General features: G+C 38.9%; 1 protein-coding gene across 2 annotated transcripts in view; it reads left to right on the top strand.

The window, feature by feature from the left end:
* LOC148868339 (transcription factor GTE6-like) overlaps positions 1–18622 on the top strand; it is a 33737-nt gene that overhangs the window by 10229 nt on the left and 4886 nt on the right. Inside the window, exons 2-8 of one of the 2 annotated variants that reach the window (XM_088968433.1) lie at positions 1185–1546; positions 5599–5754; positions 13091–13306; positions 14393–14470; positions 14840–15064; positions 15271–15369; positions 15543–15601. In XM_088968433.1, the coding sequence (XP_088824559.1) occupies positions 1397–1546; positions 5599–5754; positions 13091–13306; positions 14393–14470; positions 14840–15064; positions 15271–15369; positions 15543–15601 (983 nt within the window). In that variant the 5' untranslated portion in view covers positions 1185–1396. The remainder of the gene's footprint in view (positions 1–1184; positions 1547–5598; positions 5755–13090; positions 13307–14392; positions 14471–14839; positions 15065–15270; positions 15370–15542; positions 15602–18622) is intronic. The other variant, XM_088968434.1, reaches the window with a different exon arrangement.

An 18622-nucleotide genomic window follows, 5' to 3' on the forward strand; every position in this document is an offset into this window, starting at 1 on the left:
TTTTATGGCAATCTGCTGCTCATGCTATTTTTTGGAGCATTTGGGAAGAGAGAAACGGCAGGGTCTTTAATAACAGAACAAAAAACTTTGAGGAGCTGATGTCTCTAATATGTTACAGATGCTTCTTATGGACTTCCAGCTCATCTCATTTCAGAGGTGTCCCTTTTGATGACCTCCAAAGAAACACTGTAATTTTCCTTCACTCTAAACAAATACAGTTCAACACTACCCAAACTTCAGATCTGATGTGGAGGGCGATACGACCTTGTATTTTGATGGGAGTGATTTTGGAAACCCAGGTACAGCGAGTATTGGAGGTGTAATTCGAAATAGAAATGGTATCAGTTGGGCTTTTAGTGGGCCGATTGGAATTGCCTCATCAACAAAGGCAGAAGTCTTGGCAGCTCTAACTGGCATCAGGATTGCAAAAGACATGGGTTTACGAAGTCTTACCATTAAAGGAAATTCAACCAACACCATTAACTGGCTTTCTAGTCCTGATAGTGGGCCTTGGGCCTTAGCTCACTACCTAGCTGAAGCGAGAGGCATTCTTGCCTCTTTAAGTGGCCAGGTGGTCTGGATTCCGAGGGAGCTAAACTCTGAAGCTGATAGTCTAGCTAAATCTGGTGCTCACAGGGATTTTCTCTTTAGTGATAGCTCTATGCCTTTGTAATTTTCTGAGAGTTTTATCGTCGTGTATATCGATCGCCTCATGTACCTCTCCTTTTGAATAAAGTTAACTTTTTTGTCAAAAAAGATTTTTTCTTAAAGAGAATGGTTTTCAGAAACTAAATGCTGGAATTTTACATTTATCATGATTGAGATCCAAAAAAGGGACAGATGTTTGTATTTCAACTTGAAGAAACTATTCTGAAAATTGCTATATTTTTTACTAGCAGCATGTTCATATTATTTGCTCATGGATTCTGAATGAGTGAATGTTAAACACTTGTGTTTGCAGCCTTTGATAGTTTTTTATTTTCTCCCTTTTTGGGGGTCTAATTATGATCTTATCATGCTCATGTGCAATGCTTTTGGTTGGGAATTAAGAGAAATTAAAATTGAGGCCATTTACTAAGACACCCTTATAGTTTCATGTAATTACTAAGACCTATCCTATAGTTTGCGTATTACTAAGGCACCCCTTACCTTGCAACTGCTTTACTTATTGCTGGTTCTTTTAGACGGAAGTGTAAAATAACATGGCATTTGGGAGGGGGAGTGTATCTGGCCATCGGGACCGAACTGGTTAGCCTCAACAGACCAGATCTTCCCTGTAGAAAGGGATAATTTTGTTCAGTTGCATGCCGGTGCGGAGCTGAGCTGCTCAAGAAACCCGCAAAGCCCTCTCTGTCAGCAAAAGACACCTTCTAGGGTCTCCACTACCTCAGTCTTGATGGGGGAGGTTGTTCATTCAGTTGCTGCGACGACAGGGACAGTACTAGAAGACTCAACTCCAGAAGAAATCACCCCATGGGCCATAATTGAAGCCAGAGAGGAAGCTACCCCACAGTTCCAACCGCCAGCTGAAATCCCAAATTATCAGGTACGCGGCTCCTTTTCGATTCGAGAGGGTGGACAAAAAAGGGGAAAGGAGGTGGTTGTGGAGGGGGAGAGGGGTGAGAAAAATGAGGGAAGGAAGAAGGTCGATTCTACTTTGGCCTGGGTCACCTCAAAGCTGTTGGAGCTGGGGAAGTTTTTGGGGGTATCAATAGAGGGCTTGGAGGAGACAGTAAGCTACTTAGAGGGGATAGAGAAGAGGTTGTCGGCGGAAAAAGAAAAACTGAACATTGGAAAAAGGGGGAAGTTCTACCACGAAAAACAGGGAAATGCTAAGACTTTCTTGGGGTTTGAATGAGAAGGCGGGGAAAGGGGAGGGTCAGGTGAGGGGAAGGGGGAAAAGGGGTAGAGAAAAGTGAAAGGCCGGTGCAAAGGCAGGGGGGTGTTCTTATCGTATTTTCTTTATGGAGTTAAAAATCTTGTTTTGGAATGTAAGGGACTTAGGGTTAGGGAGAAGAAAAGGAAAGGCTTTGGGGGATTTATCTGAAGCAAGAGGGCCTTCCACAATTCCTTGGGTAGTAGGGGGAGACTTCAATGTAACTAGATTTTTGGAAGACAGAAATGGAGGTAGAAATGAAGCTAGAGACAAGAGGCGAATTGCAAATTTTGAAATCAATTTGAACTGATAGATCTTCCTCTAATAGGGGCCCAATTTACGTAGACAAACAACCAAGAGAATCCTGTCCTAGTAAAACTTGATACCCGGGGTGGGAAGACCTATTTCAAAACCTGAATCAGCAGGCTTTGCCAAGGCCAATTTCAGACCACTCTTCTCTTCAACTAGTTTGTGGTGGGCAAGTCCGAAGAAAGTCAAGCTTTATATTGGAGCATGCTTGGTTTGAAGAAGACTTTGTACCTTTTTTTAAAAATACTTGGACTGAAACTCATGTGGTTGGAACAAGCTCTTACATCTTAGCAAAAAAATTGGGTGTAATCTTGGAAGGCAGAAAATTGGAATAAGTCAGAAAAAGAAAAGAGGAGGTGTCTTGAGGAAATCAAAGAGATAGATACAGCAGAGGAAAGAGGCCCCATTTCAAAATCTCAACCCCATATGTTGCAGCTAGAAACTCTGCCCTTGCCACATCACCCTCCTCCGCAGGATTGGAGTACAGAGCAATAATGAATCCATTTTCATTTCTAATGACCCCCCCCAATGCCTGAAGGGCTTGGGTTCCAACCATTTTCATCTCTAAAAGGTCTGAAACCCCGGTCCAGATGGGCTTACCAATTTATTTTACAAAAGTTGTTGGGAAGTGGTGAAAACAGATTTGATGCAGGTTTTCCAGGAATGCCTCTTTGAAAAGAAACCTAAATGCCATGTTCATCTCTTTGATCCCGAAAATTGAAGGAGCCACAAACTTGAAGGATTTCAGACCTATTAGCCTCCTAAACAGCTTCTACAAGATTCTGGCCAAGGTTTTGGCAAAGAGGTTGAAAAAGATACTGTCGAGTGTGATCTCTCAAAATCAGTTTGCGTTTGTCCCCGGGTGCCAAATGTTGGACATTGTCTTGGTAGCAAATGAATTAATTGATTCAGGGTTAAGAGAGGGAAATCCGGGCCTGATTTGTAAACTTGACCTTGAAAAGGCCTATGACAATGTCAATTGGAGATGTTTGGACTGCGTGTTGGATAGAATGAATTTTGGGCAGATTTGGAGGAACTGGATAAAAGTCTGTGTCACCTCTCCCAAGTTTTCAGTCATCCTATTTCCTAAATGGCCAATCAGTGTTTTTTTTCTTTTTAATTCTAAGGGGCTTAGACAAGGAGACCCTCTCTCCCCTCTATTCTTCATTTGTGTGATGGAAAAACTTACAATTTTCATTCAAAAAACAGGGGAGGGGTGGTGGTGGAAGAGCGTTGAGGTGGTTCCAGGAGGGGAGAATGTTCAGGTACTACAATTCACTGATGACACTTTGTTTATGGAAGCCAATGAGGATCACTTAGACTTATTAGTGGGAGTTCTAAGCTGGTTTGAAGTTGTGACAGGACTGAAAGTTAATTGGAGCTAAAGCTGTTTGATCCTAGTGGGAAAAGTGGAAAATGCAGAGGACTTGGCAGAGAGATTAGCTTGTCAGGTGGGGTTCCTTCCAACAAAGTATTTGGGACTCCCTCTAGGAGCAAAATGCACTTCAGTAATGATCTGGGAACCAGTCTTAGAGTGGTTGGAAAAGAAATTGGCAACTTGGAAGGTTAAATACTTGTCCTGGGGGGGGGGCAGAATTACCCTTTTAAAAAGCTCCTAATCCAACTTGCTGGCGTTTTATCTCTCCTTATTCCCAATTCCAAGTAAAGTGGCCCAAAGAATTGAGAGGCTGCAACGGGACTTTCTATGGAAAGGTTGGGAGGAGGATAGGAAGAAAATCCACTTGGTGAATTGGGATAAGGTGTGCTCTCCAAAAAGTAAAGGAGGTTTGGGTTTTAGGCGAATGAGGACCTTCAATAAGGCTCTTCTTGGGAAATGGAACTGGAGGTTCGGGTTGGAAAGAAACTACTGGTGGAGGAAGTTAATGGCATCTAAATACAACACTATAGAGGATATTGGATTACCACTTCTTCTCCCCCCTCCCTAGGCTGTTCTGAATGGAGGAAAATAATGGACATTCTCCCCATTTTCAGCAGTGGTTTAAGCCCCAACCTTGGGAAGGGGGACACGCTATCCCTCTGGAAAGATCCCTGGTGTGGAAAAACTCTTCTTTCAGAGCTATTCCCACATCTATTTCAGTTAGCTGATCATCAAGATGCAGTGATTGCAGAATGTTTTGAGGTGGTGGGGAAACCCAGTAGCCTGGTGCCCTTCTTTTAGAAGGAACTTTCAGGATTGGGAAATTCCAGACCTGGATGATCTACTCGAACTGCTCTCCCTTCAACCCCTAAATCTGCTCAAAGAAGACTGCTGGCCCTGGACTTGGAGCACAGATGGCCTCTTCTCTGTCAAGTCATTTGCCGCTCACCTGACAACGAGTGTTTCAGAAGACATGCCTGCTTCCAGAATCTGGAATCCACTTCTCCCTCAAAAATCAATGCTCTGGTGTGGGCTGCAACTCTAGACAGGTGTTTAACTAGAGCCCACCTATTTAAGAGAGGGGTTCATATTTAGGACCAGAGTTGTGTGTTATGTGGTCAAGAAGTGGAGGATAACAGTCATCTGTTTCTGCGCTGCTCAATATCTGCTAGAGTTTGGAATCATTTTCTTGGTTCGGTGGTTCTTGCTTGGTCAATGCCAACTTCGGTGAAGGAGATGTTGTGGAGCTGGGGGTTACAGGGATTGCCAAAGCTTGCTTCAGCTGTGTGGATGTCCATTCCAGCTGCCATCAGTACCATTTGGGCAGAAAGGAACAAAATACTATTTCAGAATATTTATAAGCATCCGGAAGACCTGATATCTATTTCTTTTGGAAAGTTGGTTTCCTGGGTCTCGACTTTGAAGGGAATTCAGGCTACTCAGTTGGGGGCTAGGCTAAATTCTAGGAGCCTATGGCATCTGCAATCTTGTTATGTTTGGGCTGTTTCCCCATCTAAGGTGTTCTGTTGGGGGGCCTTTGTACTAGTATTTCTTATCAAAAAAGTTTACCTTACCTTTTCTCAAAAAAAAAAAAAAAAAGAAATAATGAAAGTATTGATTTGAGATAACGGAAAACAAGAAATAGACAATAAAAATAATTTTCTATTATTGTCTTTTTTACTTTTATTTTTATTTCTTTTATCTTCCTTGGTATTTTCTTTAATTTTTGTTGTTTTCTTTTTCCTAGTACTTTTTGTTTTATTTTTAGATTAGAATAATGTGAGAGGAGGTTTTGTTTCTAAATGGGTGATATGAGACTTTTTACTGGTATTTTCAGAATAAAAAACCATTCCTATGGTTTGTAATAGAAGGTACATTAAGCAAAGCGGTTGCAAAGTAGAGGGGGTCTTAGTAATACACGAACTATAGTGTAGGTCTTAGTATGTACATGAAACTATAGGGGGTATCTTAGTAAATGACCCTTAAAATAACATATTGGTTGAGGAAATCCTGATAGTTCTTTATGTATTAACAGATGGAATCCGTCGATTTACCGATTCTAGATGGAGCTCCTGTTGATGGAAATCTTATGATGATTGGAAATATGGGAAGTGGCATGGCTGAAGATGATGCTGTAGAAATAGAGAGGATTTCACACCATGTTGATGATATGATTGCAAAGGTTGATGAGGTGAGCTTTTAATAAATCATGATTCAAGTATTGATATCCCCCCACCTGAAGGTAAATATTTTGTATGTACCTCTAAGTGGTTTAACAACTGTTTATGTTATTAGATGTGTCAGTATGTCTTTAATGCCCCAAATCTTAAATCAGGCCAGAAAGGTTATAGAAATGTTGCCAAATTAAACTCATGGTATTATAAACCTAAAAATGGTTAATTAAAACACAAATTCAAAACCTGATTTTCCTTGGGAGTTCTTAATCAGATGGGCTTGAGTGCTGCCTCAGTTCTTAGGAGTTTCAGTAGCAGATTTTACTAATGACTGGAACTCTATTATTTTGTGATTACTATTGTATATCACTGTACTGCTATAGTGATACCTTCTGAGAAGTTTATTGTCATACTTGTATAGTGGAGGGTGTCTTGCCCTCCCTTTTCACTTTTCATTTTTATATTATAATAAAGCACTTTACCATTTATAAAAAAAACTGATTTTCCTTGACCTAAATTGCCACATCTTAGCTCATCTCAGGCTTCAAGAACCACAAAAAAAATGTCAACCAGATCATCCAACTCCTCAGTACCATCATCCTCACAAGTGAGGACAGAAAATTACACAGAAGATAGTAGAACATTCAGTAACAGGAATACTAAAATCAAGAACCACTTGGTCAAAGTGCCTTCTACTGATTTGACTAACATCCCACTCTTCAATTATATATTTCACTTTCTTTTCTTGGTAACGCCATAATGGAGATAGTGACATTGACCCCAACAGCAACCTTTATGTCCATGTGTTTCACGACAAAATGATTTTTTTTTTTTAGGGGGGGTGGGGGTGGGGGGGTGTACTTGGAGAATGTGAGTATCTCCATTGTCATATCTTTGTAGAAACTATCTTCATGACCTCAGAATCATTTTTCTTCAAGAAATTGGGCTCCTTCCAAGTTGCTTGTCAGATTACGTGTCAATCTTAGTCAGGGATTCAGCAAAGCAAACTTGTCACTTTAACAGTAATGTGCAACTTGGAGCAGTGGGACATGGTGCTGTACCCATTTGCAATTTGACATTGATGTGGGGTGAAGTTAGTAGCCTCTCTTGCAGGATCCTTCTTGTACTTGGAGGCCATGTAAACTTATCTGGCTTTGTTACTGGAGGGGCCTCCCGGAGTGCCATCTGGTGCATCCCAACTGAGTGTAACTTCAGTGGCCAAGTCAACATAACTAAAATTGATTATTATACTAAGCTACCAGTCTCAACATGCTTCCTAACTGTGATAGTATCAATACTGCAAGTCTTGTAGACATCCTGAAGTGGGAGAGTAAGGGAGGCTTGCCTGAAGCCTCTTGGGCTCCTGGTTCATGCCATGGGTTTCAAGGAGGGTTTGGCATCTATCCAGTCAATATTGGTCCACCTCTCAATCATGTTGGTGGCCCTTGAACCCAGAGATAGGGCTGAAGTGGACTTTTATAGGGTTTTATGTGGCCTTTTTCAGTAAGGAAAATTTTCCTTTCCAATTTCATGAGAAGTTACCTTGGACTTGGAGCGTTGGAGTTGCTCTACTTCTATGTAGTGCAGCAATCTGTCTGCTTGTTAGTGGAATTTTTTTTAGTATAATTTCTCACATAACATAATTCACCCAATTAGACTAACAACTGGGTTTTTGTTATTTGGGTAACCCCCATTCGGGAAATCACGTTGATATTCCCTTAATTACATCTCTGCTAGGGGCAGAGAAAACCTTTTGATTCTAGTTCAGAAGTACCAATGAATAGAGACTAAGCTAAGTATGATTTTTCTACAGAATTTTCTTTTGAAAATTCTGGTATATATTCCCTCTTTATTTGAGAGAAAACCAGCATATAAAGAAACAAACATTGTATGCATAACAAGTAAATAGGTATCATAAAAAGCATGTTTCATCAATAAGGCTACAAATGGCCTTTAAATTATGGTTGTGTGCATTATCATGCTGTGAGGAACTATAATCAGCCAAGTTTCATGAACAAGGCTGTAGATGGTTTTTCCCCTCACACATAGGTTAGTAGGTTGTAAGGAACCATAATCGGCCAAGTTTCATGAACAAGGCTGTAGATGGTTGTCTCCTTACATGTTTTCCAATATGAAACAAGGAAGAAAAGAAAAATAAAAGGAAGAAAGAAAGGAGTGAGAGGAATTGATAGAATATGGGCTGGGCTTCCATCTCATGTGAGAAGCACAAGGAGTATCATATTGAAGAAGTGTAGGAAGAACACATGATTCCCTACCTTCTTCTTCCTTTTTCTTTTATGCTCTCCACACCAATCTTCTTCTCTTTTCTCTCCCCACTTGTTTCTTAATGCTAGAAATCCTGCATATAAATTAGTAATAGCCAACAAAAAGGCATTAGCCCCTTCTCCTTGTAGGAGAGGGGTTTATATAGAGGGAGGTTGTTAAGCAACTCCCCACTCCTCTCTTCTTAGAGTGCCAAGTGTCACCCCAGTTAAATCGGGTCAAGAAGGGAAAAGAAACTCTTCCTTCTTAAGGTGACAGTGTCCCCCCACTTCAAGTGGTTAAAGGAGGGAAAATAACTCTCTCCCTTAGGGTGACACGTGTCCCCCCCCCCCCCCCCCCTTCAAGTGGTTAGATGAGGGAAAATAATTCTCTCTCCCTTAGGGTGACATGTGTCCCCCCACTTCAAGTGGTTAAAGGAGGGAAAATAGCTCTCTCTCCCTAAGGGTGACATGTGTCCCCCCACTTCAAGTGGTTTAGGGAGAGAAAATAAATCCTTCTCCCTAGGGTGACATGTGTCCCCCCATTTAAAGTGGTTAGAGAAGGGAAAATAGTCCTTTTGTTAGAATAGGACAAGTGGCATCCCCTCATAAATAAGTGGGACACCTCACAATTAATTAATCAAAATGGATTTAGGGCCTGCTGTTCCACCAAATGGGCTCTACTGCAGGCCCATTAAATGCTAATTGTATTACAAATAAGCCCAAATAACTTGGGGCCTATTGGACTGCAGGCCCCTTTCTTTATTAAAATGTTTCAGCCCACCAATAGGACTGATTGGGCTTCTAAGAAAGCCCTTTTTTTTCTTCTTTGTTATTATTTTTTTAAGCTGTGACTGGGAGTATATTAATAACCTGCTCCCAGTCCAGCAAACTTAAGGACTTAACACTGCTGCAGCATATCATTTGCTTGACACCAAAAGTGAATGCAATAGCATGCTCATTGATCTGATCATCCTTAAGCTGTGTTTGGATCAGTGTTCAATTGATGTTTGGGGCAGAACAGAGGTGGTCAAATTCTACGAGTTTCTGGATTTCACTATTTGGTTTCATTTTTGTACATCGTAGAGGAAACTAGCATTTTAAGCCTTTTTTCTGTATTTTATACGGATTCAAATTTCAAGGGTCAAGGGGAAATTCATTTGAATTCAACAGAATTGATGTGTGTTTGAAATTCAATTGTTGTGATCCACACACAAAATTACTAATTCCAGATTAAAAATCACTAGTGGAATTAATAATGATGATGGCTTGGTAAGCCTGAGAGATTACAACAATCATTCTTGATATGGCATGATGCTCAAGAATGTCAACAAGGGTGCTGTAGTACCTTGCACTCTCAAACATCCACACAACAATGCCAATGTCGATACAATTCTCACTCTCAGCCTTGAGCTTGTCATGCACCCAAGCTTTTTTCAATGACCTCTTGGTCATCTGAACAACTGGCTTTTCAATCTCTCAATGCCATTCTTGTCAATCCCTCCAAGTTTGTAGAGAGGGTAATAGGTAGTGGTCAATTAGGAAAGCTCACATTTGGTCAGTGGCAATAATGTTAATGACAATCATTTCCTTACCCATTAAGAATTGTTAGAACAACAAAGACAAGAAGCTTTACCGGAAGCATATTTCTCAGGATTCAAGACCACCCTGATAATCTCCTACCATAGTACCATCTCAAGGAGAGAGTTGGAGCAAACAAAGACTTAATCCTTGATATATCCTTTACTTGCCTAAGGGCCTGTTCTTTTGCTCTGATGTCTGACATCTGAAAGTGCAATAATTACATTAAGAGGTGTATTAGTATTGGTGAACTTTTCTTTCCTCTGAAATTTGAAAGCATAGAATGCTGTTCTGAATTCTGAATTCTAAAAATTGTCAAATATCCATTTTAACCCCATATATGAGAATTTTTTTTTGTGTTTTGGGGGTGTTTCGACTGTTGCTACAGTAGTCCGAACAGGAAGAGGAGAAGAAGAAGAAGAAGAAGAAGAAGGGTCTTTCGAAAATCTGATGGGTTAACCAATTCAGTCGACCCCCTTAATCTATATTAGATTCTAATCATAGTTACAAAGACAGAAATGACCTTACTTAAGTGTGGGGTAGAGTAACTCTAATAACACTGCCACATAAGCAAGTTACTTAATAAACAGAAGAAGACTAAACTACCCCTATTCGGCACTTCTTCACACTCCCCCTCAAGCTGGAGAATATATGTCATATAATCCCAGCTTGTTACATAGATAGTTCACTTTCCCTGAGCTTAGAGCTTTTGTAAACAAATTTGCCCACTGGTCATTGGAGCCCACGTGTTCTATATTTATCTCTCTGGCAAGAACCTTCTCTCTCACAAAGTGGCAATCAACCTCTATGTGCTTTGTTCTCTCATGAAAGATAGGATTGGATGAGATATGTAGTGCAGCTTGGTTGTCACAGTACAATTTCATAGGTTTATCCATGTGAAACCCAATTTCTTGTAGGAGATTCCTCAGCCACACTAATTCACAGGTAGTGTGAGTCATGGCCCTATATTCGGCTTCAACATTGCTTCTGGCTACAAGTGTCTGCTTTTTTCAAGATTTCCTCCCAGAAATGTGCAATAGCCTGTAGTAGATCTTCTGTCACTCACTGAGCCTGCCCAGTCTGCATCTGTATACCCAACTACTTCAAGTTTTCCTCCTGGTTTATACAATAGCCCACGGCCTGGAGCTCCTTTCAGATACCTCACAATTCTAACGACTACATCCCAGTGAGGTATACGAGGGTTCTGCATGAATTGGCTCACCACACTGACTGCAAAGGAGATGTCGGGTCTCGTGATAGTCAGATAATTCAGCTTTCCCACTAGTTGTCTATACCTTTCAGGATCTTCAAATACTTCTCCTGTATCACTGCTCAACTTAACATTTGGTTTCATAGGGGTCTCAGCCGGTTTTGCACCTAACAGTCTTGTTTCTTCCAATAGATCAAGGACATATTTCCTTTGGCACAGATTCACACCTTGTTTTGACTTGACAACCTCTATTCCCAAGAAATACTTTAATGTTCCAAGGTCCTTTGTTTGAAAATGATTTTGCAGAAATACCTTTAATTTGCCAATCCCCAATTTATCACTACCAGTGATGACAATATCATCCACATAGACCACTAATAAAATCTTCCCAGCTTCTGAGTCATAGCTGAACACTGAGTGATCAACCTGGCATTGCTTCATTCCAAAACTCTTCACCACTTCACTGAACTTCCCAAACCAAGCACGTGGAGATTGCTTCAACCCATAAATTGCTTTCTTCAGCCTACACACCTTACCACCCTCCCCCTGAGCAACAAACCCAGGTGGTTGCTCCATATATACCTCCACTAGATCACCATGGAGGAAGGCATTCTTTATGTCAAGTTGAAGGAGAGGCCAATCATACATAACTGCCAAGGAAATTAGAACATGAACGGAACCAATTTTAGCCACCGGAGAGAATGTCTCCATATAGTCCACACCATATACCTGTGAGTAACCTTTAGCAATAAGTCTGGCCTTCAGGCGCTCCACACTACCATCTGGCAAGTATTTCACAGTATACACCCATTTACAGCCCACAGCATGCTTCCCAGGTGGAAGAGTAGTAAGTTTCCACGTTTGAGTATGTTGAAGAGCAGAAAGTTCCTCCTCCATTGCCTGCCACCATCCAGGTGAACTAAGAGCTTCTTGAATATTGTTAGGTAGGGAAATAGAAGACAAAAGTGAAACAAACTGGCGATGTGAGGCAGAAAGACGAGATAATGAAACAAAATTGGAAATGGGATGGAGTGTGGAACTATGTTTACCTTTCCGTAAGGCAATGGGTAGGTCAAGATCTGAGTGTAGAACTACGTTTATCATTGGAAAACAAAAAGTTGTAAGATTCCCCTAAGAGGTAAGAGTTAAGAGGAAATTAACATGCCCTAAACCTGGATCTATAAACTAGAGGGTGTAAATTGATTACTCGATTTGAAGAATTTCCACTGTGTCAGGCCCTAGTTTGGTCTTTTTCAAAATTTAAGAAATGATTAACCAAAGCTGTCCCAAGTTGTATCCTTACTATAAATTTATTGAGTGTGCCTTACTATAAATTCCACTAGTCTTGCTTAGACCATATGGTATGGTTATAAGCTACATTTTTGGTCGGAGGGTAAGACTGTAAGAATGGTTTTGAGTTTCAAGGTTTTGAAAACTAAGCATATGCTGAAGCATTGGAACAGGTGGTTCATGGTTCAGGTGTCCAAGCATCACTCCCAAGTCATTGAACCAACGAATAGGAAGAGGAAAAAAACATATAAAAAAGGCATATATTTGTGTTGGTCTTTTGTCTTTTCTACGGTTGATCTTTTTCTTCTTTTTTTTTTTTGTATTCACCATATTGTTTATTTTTACAGTAGGAACATTCCCTCATTATTCATTCTCATACAATGATTGATGAACAACAAAAAACATATAATAATAGCACAAATATATAAATGAAATCATAGTTTTTGATAGATATAAATGAAATCATAATTACCCAATCAAAATTTGTCTTTTTAATATTGTCTGGAAATTTTATATAAATAAAAATACCAAGTCCTGGGCAGGGTGGGTCTGAAGTTGATTGAAACCACTATGATAATTGGTTGACAGTCTTAATGGATCCATTAGTGGTTTTAAAAACACTTATGTGAGGCCTAAGCTTGATTGTATGCTTCAGATTTTTACCTTAGTGTGCTTTTGTTATGCCTTGCCTTGGGTTGCTTCCCAAATGCCTCAGAATGTCACATTATGTACTTGCATTTTTTGAGATAACTGAATGTATTTCTTCTCATTGTTTCAACTAAAGCAGTAGATCAAATGGCTTTATCTTTGAAATTAAATACTTTTTTACTTTTACCAAATGTCTTATCTTTGTTGGAATTGTAGGATTGCCACTGTATGGCCATTTTCAAAGTTCCTATTTGAGTTTACCTTAAATTGAAATTTTGAATTTTTTCCTTGTTCTGGGGAACCTTATACATTTTCTTTATATATATATATATATATATATATATATATAATATTAATTTGCAGCTTGAGCAAAGAGTAAATGAAGTTGAACAGTTCTACTTAACTTTGAGTAAGAAGCAGCCAAACAATTCAAAAGGTAGCTCAGTTGTGAAGGAAAAAGACGAAGAAAAACATATTTCTAGCATCAAGAAGCAGCAACAAGATGCAACGCGAAGGGAAGCGGCTAGTGCAAAAAGGATGCAAGAACTCATGCGCCAATTCGCCACAATATTGCGCCAGGCAATTACCAATCCTTGTATATTCCTCGTGATCACATATATATATATATATATTATTTTTTTTTTTTATTGACTTCTCATGATCATATATTATTTGTCAAATTATGTTAATTAATACAATAATAAAAGACTTAAACATATTGTCTCAATATGAATCTCCAAACGTGGTCATCCTTTTTCCCTCTGTTGGTAAAGCATCTCTTTGTTCTTTTGATCTTAATATGAATCTCCAAACGTGTTTCTTTCATTCTGAAACCCTCTCTAAATCTTATGATCTTAATTTTATCTAAAAGAATTATTAAAATCTCTATTAGCTTCTAATGCTGTTTTTATCTCCCATTGCGTAACCAATTTAATAATGTGTGGTGTGGCATGTATATTAGCGAGGAGCTTTAAACTATCATTTGATCACGTAATTAAACTGCCAATGCGGAAAAGAACAAAACAAAGCAAATGCTTCATATGTTATGCTGCTATCAAAACTAAACTACCTCTTCAATAGTCTGCAGTTGAATATATTGCTTTTTTTTTTTTTTTGTAAAAATTCACCATGAAAGTTTGGTACATTGCTTGAATGAAACTAGAGATGGTTTGAATTGCTTCCCTTCTTTTTTGCAGTTGATTCCTAGATATCAGAGAGAGATTGCTGATAGTCTAGTTTGGGCAGGTTTGGGAGGATTTTTCTATATACTGACAACTCTATCTAGTCTAATTTTTCTTTTAGGAGAACGTGGTTGGAAGTGGTCTTTTTGGTAAAGATATTACATCCTTTCATGTATATCTTCTTTTGTTTTCTGTTATCTTTTACAAAAATCCAAAAACAAAAAGAAAAGAAAAGAAAAGAAAAACATTATAAAAGGTCCATAATCAGTTGTTGTGCTGAATATAAACAGATTTGTCACTTTTAGCAAAAAGGCGGTAATTGCAAATTCAGATCTCTTTTAATTGTTTTTAGGTGTTAGTGATCTCTTTTAACTACCTTTTTTTCAATGGTGCCCAATACCTGAAGTATTTATGGTTCGAATAAACTTTCTTTTCATCATCTTGAGCTGTAAATCATTGCCCTTTGTATCCCATTACTTGCCAGATCACACAACACAAATGGGCATGGCCTTTTATGGAACCTGTGGATGTTGAAGGTCTTGGTTTACATGACTACTATGAGGTAAATACTTTTTACCATCTTCTCACTTTATTAAAATTCTTGGTCATGCATGGCAGACATATTTTCTCTCATTATAATGAATCAGCATATGCATAACTCTAAGCTTGAACAATGTAAAGTATTTGATATTGACCCCACTTGAGAGGGTGCTATTTCATTTTGCAGAACACTTACCTGCTTATTATTTAGATTTAGATTATAACTGTGGGTTTTAAAATGAATCATGTCTAGTCCTGGTTGTGGCTTTCAACTCAGTTGACTTGTGGGAATATTGTCCTTGATTAGTTGTCTTCTTTTTTCCTTGTCATTTAAGCTTTTCGATGTTTCCAGTGTAGGCCATGGATTGATTGCCATCGGTGTTGTATTTAGGTTATTGACAAGCCCATGGATTTTAGCACAATAAAGAATCAAATGGAAGCTAAGGATGGTTCTGGATACAAGAATGTCCGAGAAATATGTACTGATGTGAGGTTGGTTTTCAAGAATGCAATGACATATAATGATGAAAGAAGTGATGTTCATGTGATGGCAAAAACCTTGCTGGCAAAATTTGAGGAGAAGTGGCTTCAACTTTTGCCCAAAGTCATTGAAGAGGTAAAAGCGTGTTATCCTAATATAAATTAAAAGCTTGTCATTGAAGAGGCAAATTTTGATTTGAAGTGATGGTCATGCAGTTCCATTTGTTGGAAATGTATTGTCTGCTCCTTTCTGATCATTGGGACTCCTTTAGGAAATGTATTATACACTTCTATTTCATTATTTGGAATCCCAGGTCAAGTCCCAAACCTGATTACTTGCAGGAAACAAGACTTAAAGAGGAGGAAGCTGAGGCCCAACGTGATATGCAACTTGCTCAGGAGGCTGCTAATGCAAAAATGGCTAGGGATATAAGTAATGAGGTTTGTATTTATGCTGCAGAAGCACGAATCTGGAATTAGCTTCTTAGAAAAGTACAGATGTCCATTTAAAACTATTTTAGGAATGGTCACAATTCTGTTCTTTAAAGGATGTTCACTTGTATATAGAGCATGATGAATAATGCATTGACAAAATTACTGTGGGTGCTTTTCAGCTTTGTGAGGTTGATATGCATTTGGAGGAACTGAGAGAAATGGTGGTCCAAAAGTGCAGGTTTGTTCATTATATTGGATCTTTTTTCCCGGTAAAGTCTTTTTTTTAATCTAATGATGTGCTTTTTGAACTTCAATTATGCCGTTCCTAATTATTTTTCGGGTCTAGGTTTGATCTTGTTGTTCTTTCCATTATTTTTTTTTCCATTTAATCAGTTACGCAAAAAAAAAGTTACAGTAATTGAAATCTCCTAATATAGTCTTTTTTTATTGGTAACAAAAAAGTTTTATTGGGGTTGAATCAATCATGTCAAGATTATATAACTGGAAATGTCAAACTAAACATAGAAAGAACAACTAGTTTAATTTTGAAAAACATTCATTTTTAATGAATAATGCTGCAAAAAAGCTCAAGCTAAAATGAGGCTTTTAGAGCAGGCTATGGCCCATAGAATAGAAATGCGGCTGAGGATGAGAACTAACCATTTAGTGCATGCCATTTAGGCAATTGATATCAGTATAGTTGGATTGTTTTTCACCATTTTGTTTGTAACATTATTTTAAGGTTTCAACTGATGAATGGGTATTATTGTGTAGATCATGTGTTCAAAAGTTTCTTTTCTGAGAAAGTTTTACCACACTGACTTTTTTTGTTGCTCTAAAAGCAAAAAATAAAAGTGTTACAGTTTATCAATGTCAAATTGGTTTGTCTGATTGCTTTGGATTAAGCATTTTTTTTTATCAGTAAACATGTATTTTAATAAAATTCAGATTGTCAACAGTTTATACAACTTGGTGATGGGACTGTTGATCCCCTTTAATCGCACTATTCTATCCCTCATTACAGTGCGGTCCAAAATAATTGCTGTCTCAATGCCCCCTGTTTTGCTAAACCATCAGCTAGTCCATTTGCACTTCTTCAGATCCATTTTAATTCAGCCTCAACCTCTTTTGCAATCTTCTCCACTTCCCTAATCACATGTTTAAACGTCCATGGGGTATGGCTGCTGTTTGCTGCCCATGAAATTACTACTTTTGAATATTGATAAAAAAAATTACTACTTTTGAATCCCCTTCCGCTTCAACATGTCTGTATCCTAGTTGTTTGGCTAGCTTTAACCCTCGTAATAATGCCAATATTTCAGCCTTCAGTGAGTTTTCGGTGCCAATCAGTCCTGAGAACATACCCAATATCCTCCTTTCAGAATTTCTTAATACTCCTATTCCTGAGATGCCCGGATTTCCACAGAAGCTCCCATCAAAATTCAGTTTTACTTTATTGCCTTTTGGTGGTTTTCACTCGAGCCTTTATCTCTTACTCTTGAAGACTGTGCTACTTCGGACCATGTTCTTAGAATGTCTGTGACTGAGAAGACTTGAAAGCTATCCAAGGGTTTTACCCAATGGGCTACTTTCACCTTGCTACTATCAATCACTTCATCTATTGTTCTACTCTTTTCCAAGAAAATTTTGTTGTTCCTCTCTTTCCATATTACCCAACACATTACTGCGTTTGTTGCTTTCAACATTACCATCCATCTTTTCTTTCGCTGTCTCAAGAATTCATGGTTGAAAAGTCCTGCCACATCTTGAGGGGGAACCCACCTGCAGCCAAAGAGAGTACAAAAGAATTTCCTCTAAGGAATTTAATTAAGGGATTTTCGCAGACATAGTGCATACTTACACACCTTGAATAGGGAAACCCTAAATCTACTCAAGTTTTTTTATTTTTTTTATTTTTTTTTGTGAATTATGATCGAAACAGGGACAAAAGGGTTTGGGAAGTAAGTGAGAGGGGTGGAGGAAAAAAGAGGAAGGCCTTGGACAGTAGCGATTGGGGATACATGCTGGAAAGAGTATATAATAGGAAGAGGAGAGTGTTGGGTTCTGAATCAGCCCCAAAGGAAAGAAATGGGGATGAAGCATTAATTCAGGAGGAAATTTTGGAGGGAAGAAGGGGGAGGGTGGATGAGGAGGAAAAAAAGAGTGAGGAACAGGGAGGGATGGCAACAATCTCGGAAAGAGATGTGGAAATTAGTAAGCTAATGGAGAGGGAAGTGACAATGTGCAAATCCTTGTGTCTGTTCTTCTGGGGAGTGGAAGGTTTTGCAAGAAAGGCATTTGAACAATTTGAGAGAGAGAGAGAGAGAGAAGGGGGTGAGGAGGAAGCATTGGGTGAGGATATATGAAGAGTCAATTTCTTACTTTTGAAAGATTTGGGGTAGAGGGGAGAAGGTTGAGGTTATTAAGCTGAACTAAAGAGGATTGGAGAAGAGAATCGGGAGATCTTTGGTGAGAACCTGATAAGCAGCCTTTTATCCAAAAGAGATGACCTGTTAGGGGTGGTGTTTCAAATCTATTAAGGTGGTGGTTACTTCAGTTGGGGCATCTCGTCTCGGATTGGGTCTGGTGACCCCGGTGTTTGAACAGAGTAGCAGTTGAGATTTGGGGGAGATCTAGTGGAATGTATTTTTTTTTCAGATTTGTAGTAGTTTCCAGTTTGTTTTTTATGGTTTTTAGCTGCTTTGTATTATCAAGGTGCCTGCTTGTCACCTCTGCCTTGTATTTTTTTCTTTTAATAAAATTTCTTTTATTACTCTTCAAAAAAAAAAAAAAGGTAGCTGGACTAGCTGAAACTGAACTGTGGGGTGCTTGGCACAATTTCTTGTATATATCACCTATTATTTCTTGTATAATTATTTTGGAAAGGTAGATTGTTATATAATGTATCAAGGTTAATAGATTGAAGACCTTGATTTTCATGGTCGTTTTTTTATGATAAATGGCATGTTGGTACCTTCACTTAAGATGGACAAGAGGAAGAGGGTTCCTTAATACAACAGAAATTTAGATAGACAAAAGTAAGCAATGGGAAAAACCTGAGCATATAAACATTCCCCTTGATGAGGAATAAATCACCCGCCTTCCCTGCTGGAGGACAGCTTGGACGAGTAGTGGTTGAGGTCAGCAGACCGATCTGCAAGAAAACAGAATCAAAGTACCTGACTACCTGGGGTTTGGACCTAGGCTGGACATGCCGATGCTTAATTAGCTGATCTATGTGAGGTTGCTAAGAGAGCAG

This window comes from Nelumbo lutea, chromosome 2, assembly GCF_056320005.1.
Source record: "Nelumbo lutea isolate HS-2025 chromosome 2, American lotus-T2T, whole genome shotgun sequence".
Classification (NCBI taxonomy): domain Eukaryota; kingdom Viridiplantae; phylum Streptophyta; class Magnoliopsida; order Proteales; family Nelumbonaceae; genus Nelumbo; species Nelumbo lutea.